This window comes from Nelumbo lutea, chromosome 1 (genome assembly GCF_056320005.1).
Source record: "Nelumbo lutea isolate HS-2025 chromosome 1, American lotus-T2T, whole genome shotgun sequence".
In the NCBI taxonomy this organism is placed as follows: domain Eukaryota; kingdom Viridiplantae; phylum Streptophyta; class Magnoliopsida; order Proteales; family Nelumbonaceae; genus Nelumbo; species Nelumbo lutea.
This window is the reverse complement of record NC_142684.1, coordinates 1478199-1503549: the sequence shown is the minus strand read 5'-3', so window position 1 is coordinate 1503549 and position 25351 is coordinate 1478199. Positions and strand designations below refer to the sequence as shown.

The following is a 25351-nucleotide window of genomic DNA, read 5'->3' as shown; positions in this document are numbered from 1 at the left end:
ATTTGGCAATGTGAGGTTTCGGGGAATATAGGTTGATTATTTGGGTCAGATTGGCCCAATTGGACCCGGATCAGGCAGATCTAGAAAGGGCTTGATTCGACTAATCTGTAGCCTTAAAATGGAATCTATGCTCGATGAAGGGGTAAATGAAGGTATTTTGGGGTGAAATTTCATAGGGTAGGGTTTTGGGGCATTCTAATGTGATTGGTAAGGTTAAATTGGTCTAGTTGGGCTTGGATCGGGTGGATTTGAAATCTGGTCAATCTGGAGCCTTAAAATGGAATCTTGGTGCAATGAAGGGGTAAGTAAAGGTGTTTGGGGGTGAAATTTTGCAAGTGGGTGTTTTAGGAGGTCCTAGGTCTGATAGTGGAGTCAAATATAATGGCTAAGGTGTAAGTAGGGGTCAATTGGGGCCATCGGTTCAGTATCGGTTAGGTTTAATAGTGTATTTGAGGGCTATTGGGATAAAATTTGAGTGTTTTGGGTTTTGGGGTGTTTTAGATAGATCAGAAGGGTCTGATCGGGGATTTGGGGCGAATTGGAGGTTCGGTGGACCGAACAAAATCGGGTGCTAACATTGATTCTCCATTTAGATTTCAATGTTGATTTTTAAGAATTTAAAATTTGTTTAATTCTAGGAAAGCCTAGGAACCAAACATATTTTAGCCATTAACCTCTAAGATTGATTCCACCAAATTTGGTCTTGTTGAGCATCGTAAGAAATGCATCTAAAGCGATTGTTTACATTAATAACCTAAAAACATGACTCTTAAACCAAGGATTGAACAAATAAATAATATAATTGCAAATGCTAGAGAGGTTAGCGATTGAACAAATACAAAACAATAAGCACAAATAACTAGTTGAAAGTAAAAATGGACTGAAAGTAAATATAAAAATGTAATAGACAAGATGCTATGAGGTTAATGGTAATGCGGTTAAATAAAGAATAAACAATAGGGGTGAGCATAATTGGGTTTAAACCGAAATTCAGTTTTAGTGTGTTCGGTTCTATTGGTTCAGGTATACGGCTCGACTTTGGTTTTTTATTTCGACTATGTAATCTTCGGGTTTCGATTTCAGGTGTGGTATTTAGAGGTTCGATTAACCGAAAAAACCAAACCTCTAAGGGTATAATCAATAATTATAGGCCAAAACAAAACCCTTGATCTGTAAACGGGTCAACTATAGCAAACTCAAACTCTCCGCATGAAGTAGCAAACTCAAATTTCGACACTAGCACCAACAGACGATGGCAAGTGAAGTCACAGGTGACAGGTATTTAATATTTATTGTTTATTTTTTTTTCTTTTTCTTCTTTCCTCATTCCCTCTAATTTCTTTGACTCTCTAAAACTATGAACCTCTGAAGTATGAAGCAGCAAACTCCGATACCGACAGACTGTGGCAAGTGAAGTCTCAGGTATTCACCTTTTCTTTTCTTTTCCTTTTCCTCTTCCTTTAATTTTTTTTAATCTACCGAGAGTCCAAGAGTCTGAGTTACTTAATGAAAGTCTCGACAGAGTTTGAATGTTTGAGAGTTTGAGTGAGTTTAAGAGTTAGAAAGTTAGAAAGTTAGGTATTAATCTTTTATGAGTCTGTGGGTGATGTGTCTATTGCCATCAAAATTGGTGTCATTAATATGTTGTTCTGGAGAAATAATAAGTTTATTATAGTGATTCATTCTTAGTTGAACATCTCTTAATGGTGGTTTTAAGTTTTTTTTTTTTGGTAAAATGGTATTTATTCCATTGCTTGTAGTAACTAAAGCATGTGGTAATAATTATTTTTTTGCATATTGATATTCATCGGTTATCAAATGGATATCCCATCAATTTAGGATTTTTTTTTATTCTTATCAGATGGGATTTGAATACATGTTTTGCCATTTTGGGGAATATGAGTATATAACTGTTTTTTTTTTTCATTTCAAATTTTACACTGATTTTTTTTTCACCCCTACAAGTTTTGATTGGGGGTTTGGACTTAGTTTACTTGGTCTTGGACTCCTGGTCTGCCTTTTACTCTTAACCATGGCTTCAATAGTTGCATCATGCAATATTCCCTTTTTAACTTTTAACTGTGATATCATGCCATTAGTTTCATTTGTTTCTTTATATATATATCGACTAGTATTCATGATGCAAATTCATATCCCAAACCTTCAAGTCAAACAGGTTCGAAAAATACTACAATTACAAGTATAATCTCTAAAGGAAAGAGAAAAGCCATACAACCAATGTCAGAAGTATGAGAACACGTTTCTAAGCTTGTTTTAGATCAGGGTGAGCTAAAAGCTAAATGTAACTACTATGATAGGGAATTTTGGTGTGACCCTAAAAAAACAGGACTGACTCACTAAAAAATGACATGAGCATATACAAGAAGAACCCTTATAACTTAGATATGAAACAAACAAAATTGAATTTGCACCAAAACTCAAAGGAATGAGATGGTGAGAATATGAATCCCCTTGGCCTTAGTTGTTGGAAATTTGATCAAGAGGCTATTATGAAGGATTAACCCATATGGTCATTATTAATAAGCTCCCATTCAAATTTGTGGATGATTAGGGTTTCAAGAAATTTATGACCCTTTCTTGTCCAAGGTCTAGTATTCCAAGCACAAGTAATTTGGCTTTGTCATTTTTAAGCCCATGGATGGAGGAAACTGTGAGTAAGGGTGTCATGGACCGGTTTTGGATTGGACCCTGTCCAGTCCAAAATCAATTTGAATGGAGATCAACAAGACATATTGAATTGGACCAATCTGGTCCAAAATATTTATTAGATTGGATTGGACTTGGTTTTTCCGCAATAAATTTATATTGGATTTTGCTGGAATAAGCCAATATCCGGCCCATTGATATAAAATAAGAATATAGAATATAGGTGTCAAATGGACCATATTTGGGTTGAAACCAATCTAAATCAAAATGAATTTGAACAGATTGGATGGTTTAGACATTGAATTGGACCGATCCAAAATGGTCCAAAATATTGACCGGATTAGATTGGACCTGATCCATTTATAATGGACTCACATTGGACTGGATTGTATTGGACCAAATCCAGTCCAATTGACACCCCTAACTGTGAGCCATTATTGATGCTTAGTTGTACTGGATCAAGTTTTTATTACTTAGCACTTAGCAATGCCTGGTGAGTCTAATTAATACCAACACATCCTAGAACTTGTGGCATACTTCCTATTACATAGTTATTAGGTAAAAATGTTCTTATTTGATTGTAAATGTTCTTAAATGTTTGTTGTATTGTAGTTTATTGATATCTAAAAGAAACTCTTATTTGATAATCGAAAATATCTCTTTGTATAAATTCTGATCTTGATGAATCACAAGGAGTGGCAATGTTTAATTAGGGAAACCCAATAGGATTTTAATTAGAGAGTGAACATTATGATGTCTTCATTGAATTCGTTGGCTTAGTCTCGATATGATGTATTGGACTGTTTAATCCGTTCTTTTTTATCACTTGATTGAAGAACATGGGAGGAAAAGATGCCATACTGAATTAATTTTGGTTTTAATCGAAACAACCAAATTAACAAAAAAAAATCGATTCAATTTGCTTGGTTAAATCAAACTTCGGTTTCGGTTTCGCTTTTTAATTTTACTAGTTCGGTTTTAAATCAAACAAACTGTTTGCTCACCCCTAGTAAACAATAAATACAAATAATTGCAAAAATATAAATAGTAGCTGAAAGTAAATGAACAAAAATATAAATGGCTATTGTACTAAAAGTGTATGCTGAATTCTGTAGCCAGACAACATGGACCAACTACAAATAGGCAGTTGTGAGAAAAACCAACTACTTTAAGTATAACAAACTTGAGATTTAAGTAGTTTTTGAACAATAATAGAAATCTCAATGATTGAAATCTAATATTTCTTGTTGGTCCATCAAATCTGTCAAAATTGATTTTGGACTGGATGGGGTCAAATCCAAAATCGGTCATTGACACCCTAACACATAAGATTTATAGAGGTTTGGTAGAAACCCTTGTCTATGTCTTCCACCTCAAAGCACCCCTAAGGATTTCCACTAACCAATTGGACTTATGAGTGTCAACAAAAGCTTTACAACCAACAGGACTATTGGGTGCCTGCAATTCCTTAACTAGCAGGACTTCTAGGTACTTTCTATACCTTACTAACATGCAAGGTTCAAAGTATTGATACGATACACCCTGTATCGAGCATATTGTATTGTATCTTTTGGTCTCATTACACCTATTTATAGGTGTTTTGGGACCCCATTAATTTCAATAAAAAAAGACATAAAAATATTTCCGAAAATCAAGCTTTGAAAAAAAACAAAAAAAAAAACATTAAATAGTTTTTTTTATATCAATACGCCCCTATTGATACACATGGGTGTATCAATACTTTGAACCTTGCTAGCAGGACTTGTAGGTGCCTTCAATACCTTGTAGTTGAACCTACAAGTGTTAGCAAGACCTTGATGGTGTTCAAACTGGAATGCCTTCCTACACTCAATATATTACAAATGAAGCATAATGTTTCAAGATACAATAAGAGACCTCTAAATAAACAAATATAACAATATACAATTCAAATATATTCAATTGCACTAGTTTATATCATGATTTTTAGCTCAATGAAAATACCCATAATAAATTATTGAAACTATACAAACTCAAATGTTTTTATCTTTTCTCATGTCTGAAACTATTTAAGCTCATGAATCTCTTTCACAAAATTTACTCTTGCTAACTTGCCCTCACAAATACAAGTATACACTATTCATAATGATAGTCCAAGTTGTTTTTCATTTACTATGAATCAATCTAAACACATGTTTATAGAGGATTTGAGAACAAGTGGCTATTTTCTAGCAGTTGGAACCTAGAGGGATCTTGTCATTCTTAGTAATAATTTAAATGTGCTCCAATAGAGTAGAAGGCTTTCTAAAGATGGCAATAACCAGTTGGTGGTTGTCTACTTGTCAAAAGAATGAATCTTTTTATCTTTCCCAAATGAATAATTCCCCCTGTTTGTCTAGGTTAGTCGATTATACATTTTTTGGTAGTTGATTACTTCTCTTAAATAGGGATTTTTTGCCTCAACTGTAATAGATAGTTGACTATGCCTTTTGACATACTCAACTATGTCTTACAACTACTCTCGTTGCTCCTTAATCCTAAGATAATTAATCTCCATTACAACACTCCTCCGGACCTCCAAATCATGTCATCACGTTTCTAGACCTCCTAATCATCCTTCTATTAAATTTTAGACAAAAAATTTCCATTTTACCCCTCATATGGAAAAGATTCTAATTCGACCACTTTCATTGCTCGATACTTCCAAAATCATAAATCTTCATCACGACACCTTCCTTCAAAACACCTAAACCTCACTAACACCTACCAACACCTCTCACCCAATTAGCCACCAATCTCTAAACCTTAAAAACACCCATTTCGTCTCATATGAAAAGATTCCAATTCGACTATCCTTATTGTTTGTCACTCTCCTAATTCAAGATCTTCATCGCAACATACTTTCTTAGACCTTTGAACTCTACCAATACCTTCCCCAAACTCCCAATCGACCATCCATACCTCAAACTAGTTGTGATGATCTAGAAGGATTCTAAACATGCATTTTAAAACTAATTACATGTCTAAAAAGGATATTAAACTAGTTAAACATAAACTAGTGATTTCAACGTAAGAACTAAAGATAAGCTAACAAGAATGATGCTATGAACACACTCGTTTATGATAGATGATCTAATGGTATGAAATTTAGATGGCGATGCTAAAGAAAACCATGATTTTTAATGTAGAGAAAAACTCCTACGACTACTAACAAATGCAAAAATAGAATTTTTAATAACAAATTAATAAGTAGAAGAAAAAAAAAGGCAAAAGAGTATGATGGGTCCTTGTATGTAGCTATGTTTGCTGAGAAGAAGAGGAGGAAAATAATGAAATTTTATGCTAAAAAAGTATATGTAATTAGGAAGAATGAAATAGAAAGAATGAAATAGAAAAGGCTAGATGAAAACAATCAATGAAGGCTAGGTACTAGCAGCTATTTTGGATGCAGATCATAATGCTAAAAGCTAGCTAGTGTGGTATGGATGTTCTAAATTCATCTATATGCATGATCTAATTCATGATGAGAATACTAAATTAAGAAACTAAGATGCAAATAAAGAAAATATAATGCAAAGAAAATAGATAGTATGAAGAAGAAGAAAGAACTAACTAAGAATGGAAACGATGAACTTTGTTCATTGAGTAGGGAAACTAACATACAACTAATGAATGATATAGCTATCTAAATGACCAATGGCATTCATTCAAACAATAAATTGCCTAATTATCAAACAACTTAGAGACTTGCCTACAAAGATGTGTAGCCAACCCAATGCTTGATTTGAGAGAAATCCTTCCTTGATGCTCCCTTTGTTGTGCTGGATTGGTAGTCTCAAACTATATATGTTCTCCTTTAATGATTCCCTTTAATTTACAAGAATTATCAATGTCTTCTCAATATTGTATGGTGTTTTTACTGTAGAGATAAAGATCCCCAATCCCCCTTGGGTCATGGGGTATTTATAGAAGAAGTAGGGAAATCCTTGTTGTGCTTGGACTAGTAGTTTCCAATCCTAACACAACAAAGAAACATCTCTACAAAATAAGGTGTCAAAATTCTCCAATCAATCCAGCCTTCAAAAAGCCGACTGGGTATCGATTTTTAAAAAGCCAGTTGTTCCAAATCCTAGACTATTCTTGTTGATGCTCAGTTTGGTCGAGGACAACACTATCAACTCACTTCCAAGCCCGAACAAGACCGAGGTACCCAAGGTCCGAGGACTAGCATAGCCGAGGATTTGTGACCAAGGTGATTGAGATCCGAGCTTGGTATAGCTCCAGAAGATGCTGGCCGAGAAGGCTCCTAACGCCCGGGCCGAGGATCGACTGAAGAGGTCCGAGGCAGACCGAGCTCGTCTTGATGGGATCGCACTCGAAGCCCGTAGAGAGGTCGCAGATGCCAAAGCTCGAGCAGCGAAGGTCAAGGCAAACTACTAGAATGTTGTTGTTGTTTGGCAGTTGACTCCGGAGTACCAGAAGTTCTTGGCGAACTACGGGTCCAATGCCTACTTAGAGGGGATTGAGGACACTAAGAAGGTGATTTTGAAGCTGGCGCCAAATTTCCCGATCGATGAGCTGAAGGTGCTTCCGGACTCCCTTCCTCTCGAGGATGGTGCCAAAGTTCCCACTGAGGTTATTGACACGGGCACTGAGGACTTTGCCATTCCTCCAGCTGAGGGTGAGGCGTAGTTGGTTCCTATGATTCTTTTCTTTGTTTTTTGTTATTGTAAATGTGCTCGGTCTTTGAGGCCAAAAATTTTTGTAAGCTGAACTTTGAATATATTAAATGGAGCACTTTTTTTTTACATTTTGTGCCTTCTTTTCTCTCTCTCTCTCTCTCTCTCTCTCTCTCTCTCTTTGTTGAGGGATCCATGCCCCTCCCCTTCGAAAGGTCACAAGTAGGCAAAAAATGGTCCGAGGTGGCTCGTTACTTAGACACTCGCTTTAGGGAGTTAGAGGGCATGACCGAGGCTGAGTTATGCCACCAAGGTGTAACTTGCCAAGCTTATTTTTATTCTCTTTAAGTATCGACTTAGGCGAGGCCGAGGTGAACCGCTAAGGTAATCGAGGTTACGTTCTTAGGCGAGGCCGAGGTGAATTGCCAGAGTAATCGGGGTTACAATCCTCTTTCTTTTGTCGTGCTAAGTGTTGTGGAGCCGAGGTGGTCGTCTACCGCTGCTGACTGGGGCAAGGTGTGTAACACTTTGGCTGACCTTGCTCATAGTTTTGTTGGCGAGGTACTTAGATTAATCGTGTTTGTTTGTTATAGGCTGAGTGTGCTGGCCGAGGTTGGACGGACGTTTGGTTCGACACGAACTGTGTGTCCTGACAACAGTCCAGTCTAAGAGTGTGGGCCTTGAGAGAGGCTATGCATGTTGGCCGGTCGTGTGGTCAAGGGGTCCTGGCCACTTAGTATAAGAACTTACACATTAGGAGATTAAGCCGAGGAGAAACTTTGCATTGTTATTCACTGTTTAGCCAATAGGAATTACAATCATTGATAGGACATCTGGAGATTTTCCGAGTTCCATGTTTGAGGGACTAGTCTTCCATCTAAGTGCTCGAGCCAAAAAGTGCTTGGGCCGACGACCTGCTTGACTTTGTAGGGACCTTCCCAGTTGGTGTTGAGCTTGCCAATGCTAGGCTTGGGAATCATAAATTTTCTAAGGATAAGGTCTCATTCTCGGTAATGCCTTTATTTGACCCTTGAATTATAGTAGAGTGCCACTCTCTGCTGGTAGGCCGCCACCCTGATCTATGCCTATTCTCGGACTTCTTCCAACAGGTCTAATTTTTCTCTGAGTGCTTCACTATTCTCAGCCTCATCATATGCCTCAGTTCGAAGTGTCGGCTAGCCGATCCCTACTGGAATTATGGCCTCGATGCCATAAGTTAGGTTGAACTGGGTCTCTCTCATGGCTGTCCGAGGTGTCGTCCGGTATGCCCCACAGGACACTGCTTAGTTTGTTGGTCCATAGGCCTCTATAAAGTCCGGTCTTCAGTTTATCTAGGATAGTTCGGTTGGTGACCTTAGCTAGGTCGTTTGTTTGGGGGTAGCCTACTGAGGTGTACTGCTATTTGATGCCGGGAGGCACACCATTCTTTGAACCTCGCATCGTCGAACTGCTTTCTATTGTCTATGACCCGCATGTGGGGGAGGCAAAAGCAGTAAATGATGTTTTTTCCAAAAGAAACTTTGAATCACTCAGGCTATGATAGTTGCTAGGGGCTCGACTTTGACCCACTTGGTGAAGTAATCAATGGCGACAACGAGATACTAATTGTTTCCTATTGCTTAAGGGAAGGGGTTGAGGAGGTCCATGCCCCATTTAGCAAAGGGCCAAGGGCTGTTGAGGGTTGATAGCGTTGTGGCCGGCTAATGGCAGATGCTGTAGTGTATTTGGAACTTGTCGCACTTCTTTACCAAGCTCGATTGTGTCCTTCTGGAGTGTTGGCCAGAAATTCCCTTGCCTCAGTGCTTTTTGGGCCAGAAATTCCCTTGCCTTCATGAATTTCTAGGAGCACGTACTCACCCTCCTCTTGACAGAGGCATTGGAGGTAGGGCAAGGTAAATGATTTCTGGTATATCTTTCGTTCGAATAAAGTGTAATGAACGGCCTGGCATCGGAGTCGCTAGGCTTGGTTTCTGTCATCGGGCAGTTGCTCGGCCAAGAGGAAGTTGATGATGGGATCCATCCATGATGGCTCGGCCTGGATTGGGAGCACATGAGCTTCTTTGATGGATGGCTGAGCTAATTTCTCCATGCAAACTGTGCAACCAAGGGCAACGCTTGAGATGCTTGCCAGCTTAGATAAGGCATCAGCTCTCATGTTCTCAGATCACGGGACTCGCTATAGGGAGAAGTGTTGGAATTGGAGAGCTAGTTCTTGTACTTTGGTGAGGTATTTGGTCATGCTTTGCTCTCTTGCTTCGTATTCTCCGTTAACTTGATTCACCACTAGTTGAGAGTCGCTGAAGGCCTCAATGTGATGTGAGCCGAGGTCCTTAGTGAGTTGTAGCTCGACGAGGAGGGCTTTGTACTCGGCTTCATTGTTGGATGCCGAGAAGTTGAACCTTAGTGCATACTCCACTTTGACATTGTTTAGGGTGAGAAGTATGAGGCTGGCTCCACTTCCTTTAGAGTTGGATGATTCGTCGACGAAAAGCTTCAAGGTGGGCCAAGCTTCCTCAACTGGCTGAGGTTCTTCTTTTGGTTCATCTTCGGGGGCTCGGCTGAGGGCTCAACTGAAGGTGTATTTTGCCACAAAATCACCCAGGCTTGGGCTTTGACCGATGGCCTCAACTGGTACTAGTGGTCAAACTCGGAGAGCTCAATGACCCACTTTGTCTGGCGTCTCGAGGTCTTGGGTTTGGGGAGGACAAATTTGAGAGGTTGATTGGCCAGGACTGTTACGGTTTGGGCTTGAAAATACAACCTAAGTTTCCTAGTCAAGACTCCTAGGGTGAAGGCTAGCTTCTCTACTTTGGGGTATCTGGTCTCGATGTCGCAAAACCCCTTGTTGACAAAATAGGTCGGCCTCTACACTCTGTCTTCTCTAATGAGGACCGAGCTGACGGCCCCGTCCCCGACTGACATGTATAAGTACAAAACATCTCCTGGGAGGGGATGAGTAAGGAGTGGAGGTGAGGCAAGGTAGGTCTTTAGTTCTTCGAAGGCACGCTAGCACTCTTCCGTCCAGTAGAAGTCCTTCAGTTTGTTGATGGCTTGGAAGAAGGGTAGGCAGCGATGGGGGTGGATGCGAGTCGAGCCGAGCCGAATAGTACGAGGCTTGAACTCAACTCGAGACTATTCTACAAGGCTCAAGCTCGGTTCGAGCCAGAACCTTGAGCTCGAGCTTGACTCGAGTAAAAAATTCCTAAGCTCGACATCAACTTTGAGAAAAAATATTTTATAAAAATAAAAAATTATATAGAAAAATATTTTTTATTTGTTATTTAAAAAATAAGAATTATAATAATTAATAATTATAATATTTTATTATATATATTATTTTCTATATATATATATATATATATATATATTCGTTGCCACCCCTAAGCAGCGGTCGGCCGACTTTGACATGAAGTGGTTGAGGGCAACCACTCGGCCGGTTAGTCTTTGTCTCTTTCACCAACTGAGGTGGTGCCATAACTAGTATGGCCAAAATCTTGTCTAGGTTGGCCTCTATGCCTCGTTGAGTGATGATGAAGCCCAGGAATTTTCTCGAGGTGACCCCGAAGGCACACTTGTTGAGTTTAAGTTTCATGCTGAACCTCCGCAAAGTGTCAAAAGTCTCAGCCAGGTCTGAGGTGTGCGCATTGGCCTTCAAGCTTTTCACCACCATATCATCCACTTAGGCTTCAACGTTCCTCCCTATTTGATTATTGAAGACATTGTTTACAAGGTCTTCTCCTCGTAACAGTAGGTGTCGTGCTCGGTAATGAACATGGTCTTCTCCTCGTCCTTGGGGTGCATCTTGATTTGGTTGTATTTGGAGAAGGCATCCATGAAGCTGAGCAACTCATACCTTGCGGTGGCATAAACGAGGTGGTCTATCCTCGGCAAAGGAAAATTGTCTTTTGGGCAGGCTCGGTTGAGGTCTGTGGAATCAATACAGATCCGCCACTTTCCATTAGCTTACTTCACCATAACCACATTTGACAATCAGTTAGGGTAGTGTACCTCTCGGATGAAGTCGATGTCGAGTAGGTTGTCAACTTCCTCTCCTATGGCCTTCCAATGCTTCAGTGCAAAGTTCCTCTTTCTTTGTTGAACAGGCCTAGAGATTGGGTCAATGCTCAGTCTGTGAGTAATTACTGAAGGGTCAATTCCGAGCATGTTAGTGACATATCAAGAAAAGATGTTGGCATTAGTTCTGAGGAAATTACCGATTCGGATAGGCTCTCTAGGGGAAGATTGGACTCAACACAGACTGTTTTTCCGGGATCGGCCTCATTTAGGGGAACCAAGACAAGGTACTCATCCATCTGGCCTCGGCTTGCTAGCTCTTCCCTGAGGTCGAGACCCTCAAGTGGTAGTGCTTCTTTGTTCTTGCCCTTCAATGTCGCCACATAGCACTGGCAAGTTGCTTGCTGATCCCCCTGAAGGACTCCGTCACCGTGCTTAGTGGGGAACTTGAGGGTGAGGTGGTAGGAGGAGATGGCTGCCTTCAACGCGTGAAGGGTCGGCCTCCCGATGATGGCATTTTAGGGGGAGCCGATCTTCACGATCAGGAACTTTGTCTTCCTTGTCACCAACCGAGGTTCTGTCCCTTCCGTGACTGGTAGGGTGATTCTTCCTTCCAGCCGAACTACATTGCTAGAGAAGATGACGAGTGGGACGTCGACATGCTGGAGGTGCTCAGGCGCCAGCTTCATCTTCTCAAATGCTTCGTAGAAGAGGATGTCGGCCAAGGAGCCGCTATCTATCAAGATCCTCCTCACCAAAAATTTGCAATGACGGTTGAAACCACAAGCACGTCATCATGGGGGACCATGACCCACTTCAGGTCCTCGTCTGTGAAGGCGAGGGCTTCATTCTACTTTGGCTCCTTGGGGGCTAGCCCTTGGATGTTCAACTGCCAGGCGTAAGCCTTGTGAACCAAGTCCGAGGCTCCACTCGAAGCCGAGCTTCCGACTATCATGTCGATGATGCCGATGAGCTGTTGGTGGTGGTGGTGCTACTAGGTGGACGAGGCTCTTGCCTTGCCTCCGATGTATTGCTTGAGGTGACCACGACGGATGAGGGACTCTATTTTGTTCTTCAACTCATAGTAGTTTTCGGTGTCATGGCCGGTGTCGTGGTGGTAATTGCAGTACTTTTTCGGGTTTCCCCTTTTGGGGTTCCTCTTCAACTTTTCAAGCCACTTCACATACTCCTCCTTGCCGACCTGCATCAGTATTTGGGTTCGGGTAGAGTTGAGTGGCGTTTATTGGTTGTAAGCCAAGGCCGAGGCTGGTAGCTTCTTGTTGTTGCTATTGCGGTGGTGGTCTCCATTCTTCCTCTTCTTCTCCGGACCTTCGTGGTGGCGCTCGACCTCCCTCTCTTGACCGAGGCTTCCTTGGTCGCGATGTACTTTTGTGCCTTTTTGAGGAATTTCGCCTTGGACTTTGGCGGGGTATTGACTACTAAGCACTTTAGGGCCGAGCCGGGAAGGAGGTCTCAGACCTCGAGTTTTTCCTTCTTGAAGCGGTTGATGTAGGACTGCAGGCTTTCATCGCGCTTCTGCTTGACGGACATCAACGAGACGACACTCTTCTGGCATTGCTTGTTGCTGATGAAGTGGGCGAGGAATGGGTTGGAAAACTGCTCCCACAAATTGATTGAGCAAGGCAGGAGGCCGGAGAACCATCACTGAACTTTTCCCTTGAAGGTCGTTTGGAAAGTCCGGCACGTCAGCACGTCGAAGTACCCATAAAGGAGCATGGACGCCTTGAAACTTTCCAAGTGATCGTTGGGGTTTGTTGTCCTGTCGTGCATCTCTAACACGGGAGCTTTAAAGTGCGGGGAAAGGGGTTCGGAGATGATGTCCGAGGTGAATGCGTCCATCCTTCTTGTCGGATGGCTCTGGTTGACCGAGACGTCGGCTCGACTCTCTCTAACTTGGTAGAGCTCGTCCTTGACGGTCCTGAGTTGGGCTTGCATATCCGCGATCCGAGGCTCGAGGGAGACGTATGCCTCATCCCGATCCTCACGAACTCGGTGGGGGTCGGCCCAAACCCTTGAGTACTTGGATGCGGGGCCGTGGCCATTCCTTCTGGCACAACAGTCATTCAGGAGATCGTGGAGGTCGGAGACTTGAGAGGAAGAGACACAATGTTGACCCTCAGCCTTGGAATGGGGGTTGTGGTGGTCGGGTCACCAGCCTTCGTCCCGGGAGCTCTCTCTTCTTTGGTGGCGGTGGTGCTGCTTGGAGTTCTGGCGATAGTCGTCGGACTGTGCTGACTCTTCTCCCCTTCGGCAGGGAGGTCTTGCATTCCGTGGGGGCTGTCTCACACGTTGGCGAAGCCGAGGGCTAGAGGGTCCGTGGACTCGCGCTGCCCGACGGCCTCCTGCTTGGGGACACACCTCCTCGACGCGCCGGACGAGGTGGTCATACCAACTCCAAATTGAGCTCCTTTTGTTGCATTGGAAAGTAGACTCACATATAATTTACTATATAAAATTATTTAAAGATTTGAGATAAAAATAGTCCAAGTAAGTATTTGTGATTGGTCCAGCCAACCAAATTCTATTGGATGGTCAATTTTGTTGAATTTGGGCACAAAAGTTACTAAAATGCTCAAATTCCAACTACACCTATTATTCTGATATAATTAATTTTTACTTTTTACCTCAAAAATACCAAAATACCATTTGTTGAAGAAGTCGCTAGAAGATCACAATCGGCTAAAGAACACTTGGAGTAAACAAAATTGTGCAAAAATGGGGTGTTTAGAATAGGGACTGGAAAGGGGGACCAAATTGGAATTTGAGCATTCAACCGCTTCACCACCTTTGCCAAAGAGGGACGGTTGTAGATATACTCCATTTTATCCCCATCCTTTCTCCAGTTTTGGGTAGAAAGATGAATAGGATTTTTTTTATTTATTTATTTTCACATCAAAACCTTATAATATAAACCATGCATGCATGCAACTAGACCACAAAAGCTGCGATTGTGAGCAAGGACTTGAAAAATTAAAGGAACATATAGTTACCCTAATGTCAATAATTTACCAAAATGCATAGTGCATAGGGTCAATCACACAATTATTGACCCTGTAACTATTGCCTTAAACTATGCTTCTCACTTTCCCACTCATTTTCCTATATTTTGGGTTGAAAACCTATTTAAGTTCATTTCAAGAGTGATTGCCCTCCAAAAATTGAACTTTGGAGTCGAAGATAGGAGTGAAATTGGAATTCATCTCATCTCTTCTCTAGCTTCAATTTGGAAAGAGTACAAATGCAAATAGGTAGAGTGCAAAAACTTATATTTTATAATATTTTGTACGTATTTATACTCACCTTTATAACTAAGGGCCTTGCCAAAGCTTTTAACACACAATAAATCTCTCCAAGAAGTCTCCCATGATATTCCAATTGTGTAAAACCTAAAAGATTTTCTATGTGGAGGTTATCACTTTTGGAGCTTTTCAATTTTCTTCCTCTCTTCAAGTACAAATACAATCACATGTACTATGCAAATACATACAAAATACAAGGTTTTGTACTCTATATATTTGTATTTGTACTCATTCCAACTAAGCCTTAAATTGCAACATGCCTTGTAAAATTACATTTAGAGTTGTTCACGGGTCGAGTTGGGTCGGTTTATTGTGATTTTTCCAATCGATCCGACTTTGTCGGGTTACCTGACATAGAAACCGAAACCGACCCAGTGTTAAGCAAAACTGACATGGTCGGTTTGAGTTGGGTTGGGTCGGTTTGGGTTGGTTTCGGTTCTAAGTTCATCCCTGTGATAAAATCTTGCTAATTTTAAAAACAGTCATAAATTGAACATCATTTCAGCCATCTCCTATGATAAAATTTAAATGAAAAGTTAATCACAAAACTTGTTCATTAATCACTATTCACTAATCCAAAGTTTCTTGCAACCATTCAAAAATTAGGTGGCCTAATGGGCTTTGGAACTTCATGTTTGAACTAACTTGGTTCGATTCGGGTTGATTTCGATTTTCTTGTGTGAAAACCAAAACTGACCCGAATAATCGGTTTAGGAATTTGCACAACCCAAAACCGACCCGTACTGATAAAAACCCGGCTGACTCAGGTTGAATCGGTCCGAATTGGTTGGTTGGATCGGGTTGGGCCTTCTTATGAACAACACTAATTACATTGATGCATGTAACTTAGGCTTAGTTTGGATGAGGTGTAAATACAAAATTCCACCCATTTATTTGAAAAACGGCCCACGAGGTAAGTGCAAAAGATGAATCAGTCATGTAAAAGTATTACACTAATGTTTGTTTGCAAGATCAATGTAAATTATGAGCCAATCAAATAATTCTCCAATTGCTGAAGCTTAACAGTCCACCATGGCTTCGAGGTGCACTGCCTCGTTGCCCATCTTCATCGATGATCCACCGCGAATTGGTGTAGAGAGGTAGAGCAACCACCGGAGAAGTTATAAAAAAAGCAAGAATGACAAACAATCAGAAGAGTAGACCCAAAGTCCTGAGGATGGTAGAGCCCTTCTTTAGTAAATCCTCTCTCCTCCACCATCGGATGATGGACGACACCCAAACATTGGCGTCTCCTGGTTCTCGACAGACGGTTGGATTTTTAATGATGGAAGGATTTGGAAGCGGTCCAGCTAACAATCTGGGCTCGAGCTCCGGAGGAGGTTCCGAAAGCGCTGTCGGTGGAGATCCAGGGAGAGGTGTTTATGGTAAGAACAACGGTAGATGGTTCGGAGATGCTAGAAGGGAAAGGACTTCACTCGTACAAATTGGTGGCCATGGATCCAAAATGGTTGGATTCAGAGCAGGTAACGAGAAGAGTAATAGAGGAAGACGACAAGGAAACAGAGGATTGGGGCGAAGATGCGGGAGGCTTGAAAAAAGGGGGCTTCAGGTTTTTACTGTCTTGGCGACGGCGAAGGTGAGAATGAATGGGTGGTGAAATGGTGGTTAGAACCAAGGAAACACAGAGGTTGGATTTTTCAATGATGCAAGGATTTGGAAGTGGAAAGGACTGTTGTCGTACAGGCGAAACAGCGGTTAGAAGCAAGGCAATTCAGAAGTTGGATTTTTCAATGATAGGAGGATTTGGAAGCGGAAAGGACTTCAGGTTTTTCAATGATGCTAGAAGGGAAAGGAGTTCAGTCGTACAAATTGGTGGCCATGGATCCGAAATGGTTGGATTCAGAGCAGGTAATGAGAACAGTAATGGAGGAAGACGACAAGTAAACAGAGGATTGGGGTGAAGATGCGGGAGGCTTGAAAACAGGGGGCTTCAGGTTTTTACTGTCCCGGCGGCAGTGAAGATTGCAATAACGGAGGGAGAATCAACGGCTGGTGAAAAGGCGGTTAGAACCAAGGCAACACAGAGGCACCGGAGACGGTGAAGAAGCAGAAGGGAAGGTTTCAGGAGAAAGAGTCGTTGCTTTTACTGTTTTACATCGAGAAGCCTTTCGGTCGAGCTTTACACAAAAAAAAAAAAATTGATGTATAATATACATCGATTATCGAGGTAAGAGGTGTTTGAAGTTGAAGGTGAAGTTTTACACTGATATTCAATGTACTTTTACACTCCATCCAAACGGTCGCAAAACTGGATCGGGGTGTAAAAGTACATCGAACCATCTTTCACACCGCATCCAAACGCAGTCTTAGTCTTTTTTAGAGGACTGATGAAGAATAATTTGCTCCATTAATCCCTTACATCTCTCTAGTGGGAAAGAGCCTAAATTTGTAGTTTATATGCATGTGGGCTATCTTAAGGCATGAGGGAGTAAAATAGAGACGGGGGTGGTTTTGACCCTGGGCAATCCTTACACACTCCTAAAAATAGATGATCAGACTTGTTTCTTTTCAAGTCATTTAGGCTATGTTTGGTTTGAAGGAAAAATAAGGAAAAAAAGGGGAAAGATAGGGCAACGTATGCAATGTTTGTAAAGGATTTCTTATCTCTTCTTATTTTTTTTATTGAAATCAAACACAACATTAAGGAATTTTTTTTTTGACACAAAAAATTCTTTGTTTTCTTAATTTTTAATTTTATGCTAAAACTAGGTTGAAGCTCCTTCTCTCCCTCTGCTATGGCCCTAGCCCTACGCATATGGACCAACTACCACAAGTTTCATACTGGTTGGGTTCTATGCTTCGTGTACATGCTAGCGCTCAGTACATGAATTTTGATAAGGATTTCTTATCCATTATTTTATTATTTTTGTCAAAATAATTAAAAATAAAAGACAATGAAAAAAAAAAAACATAAATGAGTCACAACTCCCAACATATTTAGGTTTTCCTTTTTTATTATTTTTATTTTTAATTATTTTGATAAAGATAATAAAATAATAGATAATTTATATCTAATACATGTATCACTCCCTCATTGTGCTTACTTAACATGCCTACTACATCTGTATCCGATCCATGCCTGATCACATCAGTCGTACGATTTATAGTTCTTCTAGACCCGGCGACACCAATGAGAATTGTGGCTCATTGGGAGGATGCATGTCGTCAGAGTTGAAAAGTACTGCATCAAAATCTAGAGTGATAAGCCTGATAGAATAGTGGGACTAAAGGAGTGTGTATTAGGTGCTTGGACTTAAACAACATGAACATATCACGGGATAACTCATATATGATGTATTTGATTGTTTGACTATCAATAAGAAAGGGATAGAAGTTTCCTTCTCACCCATTGGTATCATGGTATGTGAGGCTTTTCCTTCTCACATCTTTTAATTATGGGTTGGAATTTGCTACAAAGCGCTCCTCCATTTCTTGGGGGTGGAGGTTTCCTATACTGACGCATCTTTGGCTTTATGAGTGGGGTAATCCTGCATATTATCTTCTTTGGTAGTCCTTGGCCATTCTCTAGAATCATTCAAGTGTTTTGGACAGTCAACAATCATGTTTTAATTTCAGACATGCAGTTCTAACTTTTTAGATAAACAAACTTTCTAGTGGAGGTAAAAAGTAGCCTAGTGGGGGTGTTCGGTGTCAAGATGGGCATATTGGTGTTGGGTTTATAGGTTTTTTCGATTGTGTTGTATTTGATATCATTGTCATTTCTATTTATAATGTTTTAAATCGTTCAAAACAGAAAAATATGGATAATAAAGAAACATTAGAATTAGAATTGATGTTGAAATATATATTTTTTTAAAGGCAAACAGGACAAGATGAATGCATAAATGGTATGGTTTTTAAAACCGACCCAGAGACTGAACTGATCAGGAGTCCGGTTATCAGGTCGAATGGTCCGACCGTTTGAACCGAATGCTTAACTTGTACTGACAAAAAAATAAAAAAATAATAAAAAGGTCAAAACCATTTGAATAATTAACCACCCCATTCCATGATTCGCTGATCAAAATCAACGATTTTGAGGAAAAATCTAATTTTTGAGCCCATTTTTTTGGTCGGACCATCCGATCCGGTCCGATTTTGAAAACCATGATAAATAATTAGATACATGGAGATGTACTTGCCCAATTAATGGATGCATAAATAAATACACACTAGAAGACACAAATCCATGCAATTTGACTTAGTTACATTTAAAACACCTTCTATATGTTTTATTAAATCGGTAACGATTTGACTGACATACTGTTGTTGCCAACCACGAACAGTTTCAACTTTCAAGGGATCAATTGAAATACACATTAGATTCTAGGCTAGGCTAGAAACTTATTGAAGAGGGCTTGGAATTTGTCCATTTCTTTGTGCGGTAGAGCCACAAATATATTCAACGCATTTTGGCCTCGCTCAATGTCAGGGAAGAATAGAATAACATCTTTCTTGTGATGGATTATAGGGGAGCAATATTTAGGCCTTCCCCAAGGATATTTCACTTCCGAAAATCCTAACTTCCACCATGAAGATATCAGGAGGTCGCAGAGTGGGTACCCTTGATACAACTCGCCCCAATCAATGGCAGACCTGATGTACTCATCTGTCATTCTGGTGGCACCCTCGAAGACCTTCTCCACCAAGCTGGAGAAGGGAGCATTATCAAGCTCATGACAGGAGGCCATCGCATAAGCCGTAAGCACGGCATTGCCGGTGTATGATGGAGGAAGAGGTGGAGTTAGCTTTGATCGAACATCAACTGCATACAGGACTGTTGACATCTTCTCTGAAATATCATTCTGTGTTATGTCAGCAGCTGCTGCCAGAGCTTTACACCGCCACACATGAGCCGTGACGACATTGAAGCTACTACTGATACGGCCTTCCCCAACTCCAAGCTTTGCTGCCTTTTGTTTTAAGTTGGAAATGTCAGACTCGGTTAACCGGAAAATCTTGAAGTCGAGATCCTCCGGTGCAGGTGCAAATACTGGAGTATTGGACTGATCAAACTCATCAACATTGCCTTGGGGGATTTCAAGCTTCACTAGTTCTGGGTGAGAACATGTGACGCGTGGTGGGGATCTAGCTGCTACCAGTTGACGATCATTGCAGGGCGTCAGCACAAGTGGCTTGTTATCAGTAAGAGAGGCCAGATTTTCCAAGAACAATTTGACGCTAATACCGTCGAATGCTACGTGATTTGTACATAAACCCATCGCAAATCCACCGCATTTAAATGATGTAACCTGCAACAAAAATAATTGACCATCTTAATTACTTACAAATCAGAACAATATATATATATATATATATATATATTTGTCCTTTTGATATCAGCACTGGGAGGGTAGTGACAGTTTGAAAATTTATGATATCAACAAAGTTCGGGTAATACGGAGCAATAGGGAGTTCATATTTAGGACATGTGGGATTTATGAAAAATTTATATTTTTTGGTTTTTATTTATGTTTTTTTTTCATGTTTATGTGCGATTTATGAAAATATCATTTTTTGTGAGTATTGTTTTATTCAGGTAAGTGATACATATCTTATAAGTGGATGAATAAATTTTGCACGGAAGAAAGTTGTCAACATTTGGATGGGAAAAAAATTATTATTTTTTAATAATAAATTTTTATGGCACAAAGACCATTATCTTATTTATTTGGGAAATAAAAGAATAAAGTTTAACTATTATATGGAAAAGATATGATAGCCAAAAACAGTCTACCAATCAACTGAAATCATAAACTTGGTAGTCAATCACGTGTTATTTATCAAAATTCATGGGTGGGTTTTGATTGGTCAAAACTCTTTCTATACCATGTCTTTTATGCATCATAGATTTTCCCAAAAGAATATGGGTAAGTGGCTTCCTAAAAAACGAATGGGAGTAGGGGTGCAAATGGATTGGATCATGATCCGATCTAATTTGAGATCCGACCCTATTTGGTCGAATTTGGGTCACACCTGATTGAATCTTCGGATAAGATCGGATAATAGGATTTGATAAAAAATTGGGTCAGATTTGGATTACCCACTATCCGATTTCGATATATATTATATATTTATAAATATAAATATATATAATACATATATATGTTATTTATTTATTTATAATATATTTTTATAAATTTATTATATTATTTATTTATTTTTATAAAAAACATGTATATGATGAAAAAAATTATATTTTTGTTTTATTTAAATTAGTATATTTTATTTTTCTTTTAATAATTTATTAATTTTTAAAGAAAACAACTTAGATTGAATCATATCCAAAGATCTGACTTATCGATAGGATTCGAATTCAAATAGAGTCATATCGAAATGGATCAGATCGGATCCAACATAAACAATGTCGGATCGGATTCGAATATACTCTAGCTCGAATCTGATCCATTTGCATCCCTAAATGGGACCTAGTTCTTCTTATTAAAGAAAGATAATTGATATTATCTAGCATTCCTTCTATCAATCAAAATCAATCAATTGTTTGTTCTCCATTCCTTCAATACATTTGTGTTTAATATATTTTTAGTATTTTGGATTCTTTAGGCTGTTTTAGTTCCAATAGAAAATAAGAGAGAAAAAAGTTGAGGGAGATGGAACTAGCCCGCAAATGTTTCAATTATTTTTACGTCTTTCTCAAGGAAACTTTGTCACACAAATGATTTGAAAAAGCATTACTTTGTTGAAACAAAAACAAATAAACCGGCTTATTGGTTGTGTACCATATATATCTTTCTTTCATTCTAGTACTCCGGATCTCCTGCCCACGAGAACTCTGCCCATGCCTACCAACAATACACTATTCCCCATGAATTGGGAACATCTCCCTCTACATAATGCTATGCAGAGGATGAGATGTTTTCCATGTATGGTTGCGATAAATGCGAGAGAAGATATCTCTTTCTGGAGGTAAAAGTTAAAACTAGAAATATTTCTTAATTCTAGATTCAAAAGCATGATTAATTTCTCTAGTAGTGAGATACCATGTTTCATAAAGCATATACTATTTACCTAGATATTCTGACGAGATATTAGTTCACCTTTTTCAATTTTATTTTAAACTTTTCTATTTGAACTTTGAGCCCAATTTCTTTTAAATACAGTTTCTTTTGAAAAGAGTAAATTGCTAAGCCTCCCCTGAAGTTTCTCACCATTTTTGAAACCTCTCATGAAATTTGGTAATTGCAACCACCTCCCCTGAACTTTCTGACATAGTTGCAAGTAGACCCATTTTATTATAATCCTCTATTAAGAGGCATTAAAATGTCCAAAATACCCATGCGGTTATTTTTGAACAAAATGTTTATTTTCCATTTTTTTTTCTTCATCTCAATCGTTATTTCAAACCCTTCCAATCTCTTTTTCAAAACTGATTTATTTTTCAAACTTGCCCTTCATATCCATTGCTCAAAGGTAATTATAACTTTAAATTACTTTATTTTATTTTTTTGTTGCTCATAAATTTTGTATTTTTTTTTTGTGTGTAGAAACCATCCTTAATAGTAATTGCATGGGTATAATAATTCCTAAATATGAGATGAAACAAAAATATTCATGTTAGAGAATACACTTTTAAAAAATATAGGCAGGATTTCTGAAATGTGGAAATTTGTTTTTTTACTGTGCAAATAACTCTTACTAGAGAAAGATGAAAAAGAGGACTACGGATCTCCTACCTACGCCTACCCACAATACACTACCCCCCGTGAATTGGGAATATCTCCCCCTAAATAATACTATGCAGAGGATGAAATGTTCTCCATATATAACTACGATAAACATGGGCAGAATTCTCGTGGGCAAGAGATCCGGACTCGAAAAAAAGTCCTACATGCAAATAAATACACACCAATGGCTTTTAAAATGAGGCCTTCTCATGCGTAATATATTATAATCCTTTTACGCTAACAACCATGTTGACACATTAAAGATTGCTTGACCATACATAACTCATCATTAATTATGTGCCACCAAACAAGTAACAATAGTAGGATGGTGTGAGGATGCCAGCTAGCTTAGTTAGGTAAGGTCTTGGCTAGGGGTGTCAATTGGACTGGATTTGGTCCAATCCGGTTCTGTCTAATGTGAGTCATTATAAATGGACTTGGTCCAATCCAGTCCAATATATATTTTGGACTATTTTGGACTGGTTTAGGGACTGCCCAATCTGTTCAAATTCCTTTTAATTTAGATTGGTTTCAATTCAAATCTTGTTCTTTGACACCTATATTCTTATCTTCTATCAATGGACAAGATATTGGCTCAATCCAATCCAATATGTCATATTGGTCTATCCAAATTCAATATGTTTTATTGGTCCATCCAATCTATCCAAATGGATTTTGATTTGGACGGATTCCAACTCAAAACCGGTCCATTGACACCCCTAGTTTTGGCTAATTCTAGTGGAGAATTGAGATCAAATCATGCCATGGGGATTTAGGTTTGGGCATTTAAAAATGTCTTACGCAACACATGTTGTGCACAAGGGTATTCTCTACCCTCCTTTCCTCATAGAATTAATGCTATTTATTTGATTAGCATGTGATAGTTTAAGGGGAAGATGTTCTCAAATCGTGGTTGTGATGTGTTGTGAGATTTGTGTGTGACATGCTCTGTGAGGAGTAAATCGAGTTTCAATTGAGACACCATTAGTTGGTGTAAACGAGCCTTCCTATTTCTTCTAATTCTTTCCAGTGCGAGCGGGTGGGGGTGGTTACTAGTTTGGGTAGCATCCTAACCATATTGTTCGTCAGATTACCAACAATTGACTTATTTGAATTCAGATTAGCTGAACGCTTTAGCTGTCCAACATGTTGTGGAATCAATGATGAAGTTCCACACCACTATTAAATTCATGGGCCCCACTATAAAAGATGCAGGTCCCATGTATTTAATACTCATGTGAAACCTTATTGTTGGTTCCACAGCCCATTGAACTGCTAAAGCATTCAACTAAACCTTGCTCGGCGTATTCACACTTGATTGGACAGTGTAGCCTGTTGGAGCTGCTGTATGCCAATAAAGAGGTATTTTGGCAAGTCTTTCTAGGTAGATTTTTCAACAGCCTAGTAGACAACATGTGCTGAGCTCTTGGGTTCTTGTCTTTAAATATAAAGACTTTCTGGTTTGCATCATGGTCCATTCAACTGTTTTGGGAAGGCTATTTTCAGCATGAAAAGACCAAATATTTCGGTGCCATTAGGCAAGTCCTTTTTAAAAGATCTTCTGGAAGACTTGACAGCTAAAAGATGATGTAAGATTTTGTATTAAGATTTTAGTAGCTTGAAGATCGTTTGGTTAATTAAGACATGTCTTTCCGTGCAAAGACAAGTTGAAAAAAGTGAAATGTTCCATTTGAAGCTTCTCAAAAAAGCTCGAAATGGGCTTCCCACATATTTTCAATGTTGGAGCTTTTGATGATTATATCTTTTCCCATCAAGGGGAAAATATCAAAATGCAAGCTGCTGGGCTTTTAAAAAGCCAACAGTCCGTGCAAAAAGCCAAACAGGCTTTCCGTGCATCAGTTTTTGTCTTTCAATATATGCAATACCAAATGAAAAAAAAAAAATCCATTCTTTAGTCTTTTAGATAGACCAAAAAACCCACTGAAAAATATGCCAAACACCAAAGACTATATTATAGGAAATTAGGCAGCTCAATACCTGGACGACACAGAGGGGGCTGTCATCTGCATCCAAGGTGTCCACTTTATCCATGATAAGTTGTCGAAACGCTGGGTTAGGGTAGACCAGGTCTCCGATCTCGTCCAGTGATAATTCACTGGAAGCCACCCAAAAACCTATCCCAGCGGAGTTGCAGTCGATCTCTAAGCGTCGTTGTTGGGGATTAAACCTCAGCCTTCCAGCCAAGAAATCATATGGCATGAGTATCTTCTGAAATGCAGCTTCGAGTATGTCGACCACAGTTTCCGGTGGGAAACTAGGATTTGCCGGAAAAAAATGGACAGTTTCAACATTGAAGTTGAGAACTTGATCCATGTTTGAAAGGAAAAGGAACCGTCTCTCGGTTTTCTCTGGTGGGATGATCCTAGAGGGACGTTGTCGTCTTACCTTTAGATCGGTAATGAGAGAGAGTGGAGGGTTTTGGCAGTGTGTTTCCATTGATATTGAAGGGGATTGGGGAAATCTACACAGGTCGTGATTGTAACCAGTAAGCCTTCAGGATTTATAGGCCTTCCAAAGCTTAGGATACAGTGCTTTTATCACTCATCAGTAGTTGAGTGACAAAAGTAGTTGAGTAATTTAATAAAAAAGCATTATAGCCCCTTCATATTATATTGCCGCCGATTTATTAGTGTGTTGTTAATGGTGAATAGAGGAAACAACTTAAAGGAGCGTTTGGTACAGTGGCCATATGTTAAGGGTGATCATGGGCTGGGCCTAATTCTCGGCCAATGTCACTCATATATAAAATATTATATATGTATATATTAAATGACATAATATGTATATAAACTTATTTTATACATTATATAATATAAAATGTTACATATAATATACATTATAAATGTCATGTTATAATATTTATATATAAAATATATAATATAATGTACAATAACATGTATACATATATATACATTACACACAAAATGTGTAAATTTAAATATATGCGGGCCGGGCTGGATTTGAA

At 39.4% G+C, this 25351-nt stretch overlaps 1 protein-coding gene across 1 annotated transcript; it reads right to left on the bottom strand.

The window, feature by feature from the left end:
- Nucleotides 1-18885: 18885 nt before the first annotated feature.
- Nucleotides 18886-24911, bottom strand: LOC148873167 (acyltransferase GLAUCE-like). The gene is made up of 2 exons (XM_088942148.1): nt 24364-24911; nt 18886-19932 (listed from the first exon to the last, which is right to left on the bottom strand). Exons 1-2 carry the CDS (start codon nt 24820-24822, stop codon nt 19012-19014), a joined length of 1380 nt encoding a protein of 459 aa, XP_088798274.1. The 5' UTR covers nt 24823-24911; the 3' UTR covers nt 18886-19011.
- Nucleotides 24912-25351: the final 440 nt, after the last annotated feature.

Bases quoted from the DNA above. Each gene is read 5' to 3' on its own strand.
- LOC148873167 (XM_088942148.1), bottom strand. From the start codon at position 24,822: ATGGAAACACACTGCCAAAACCCTCCACTCTCTCTCATTACCGATCTA. The intron at 19,933-24,363 runs GTATTGAGCTGC...TTTTTGTTGCAG, and splicing joins GCCCCCTCTGTGTCGTCCAG to GTTACATCATTTAAATGCGG.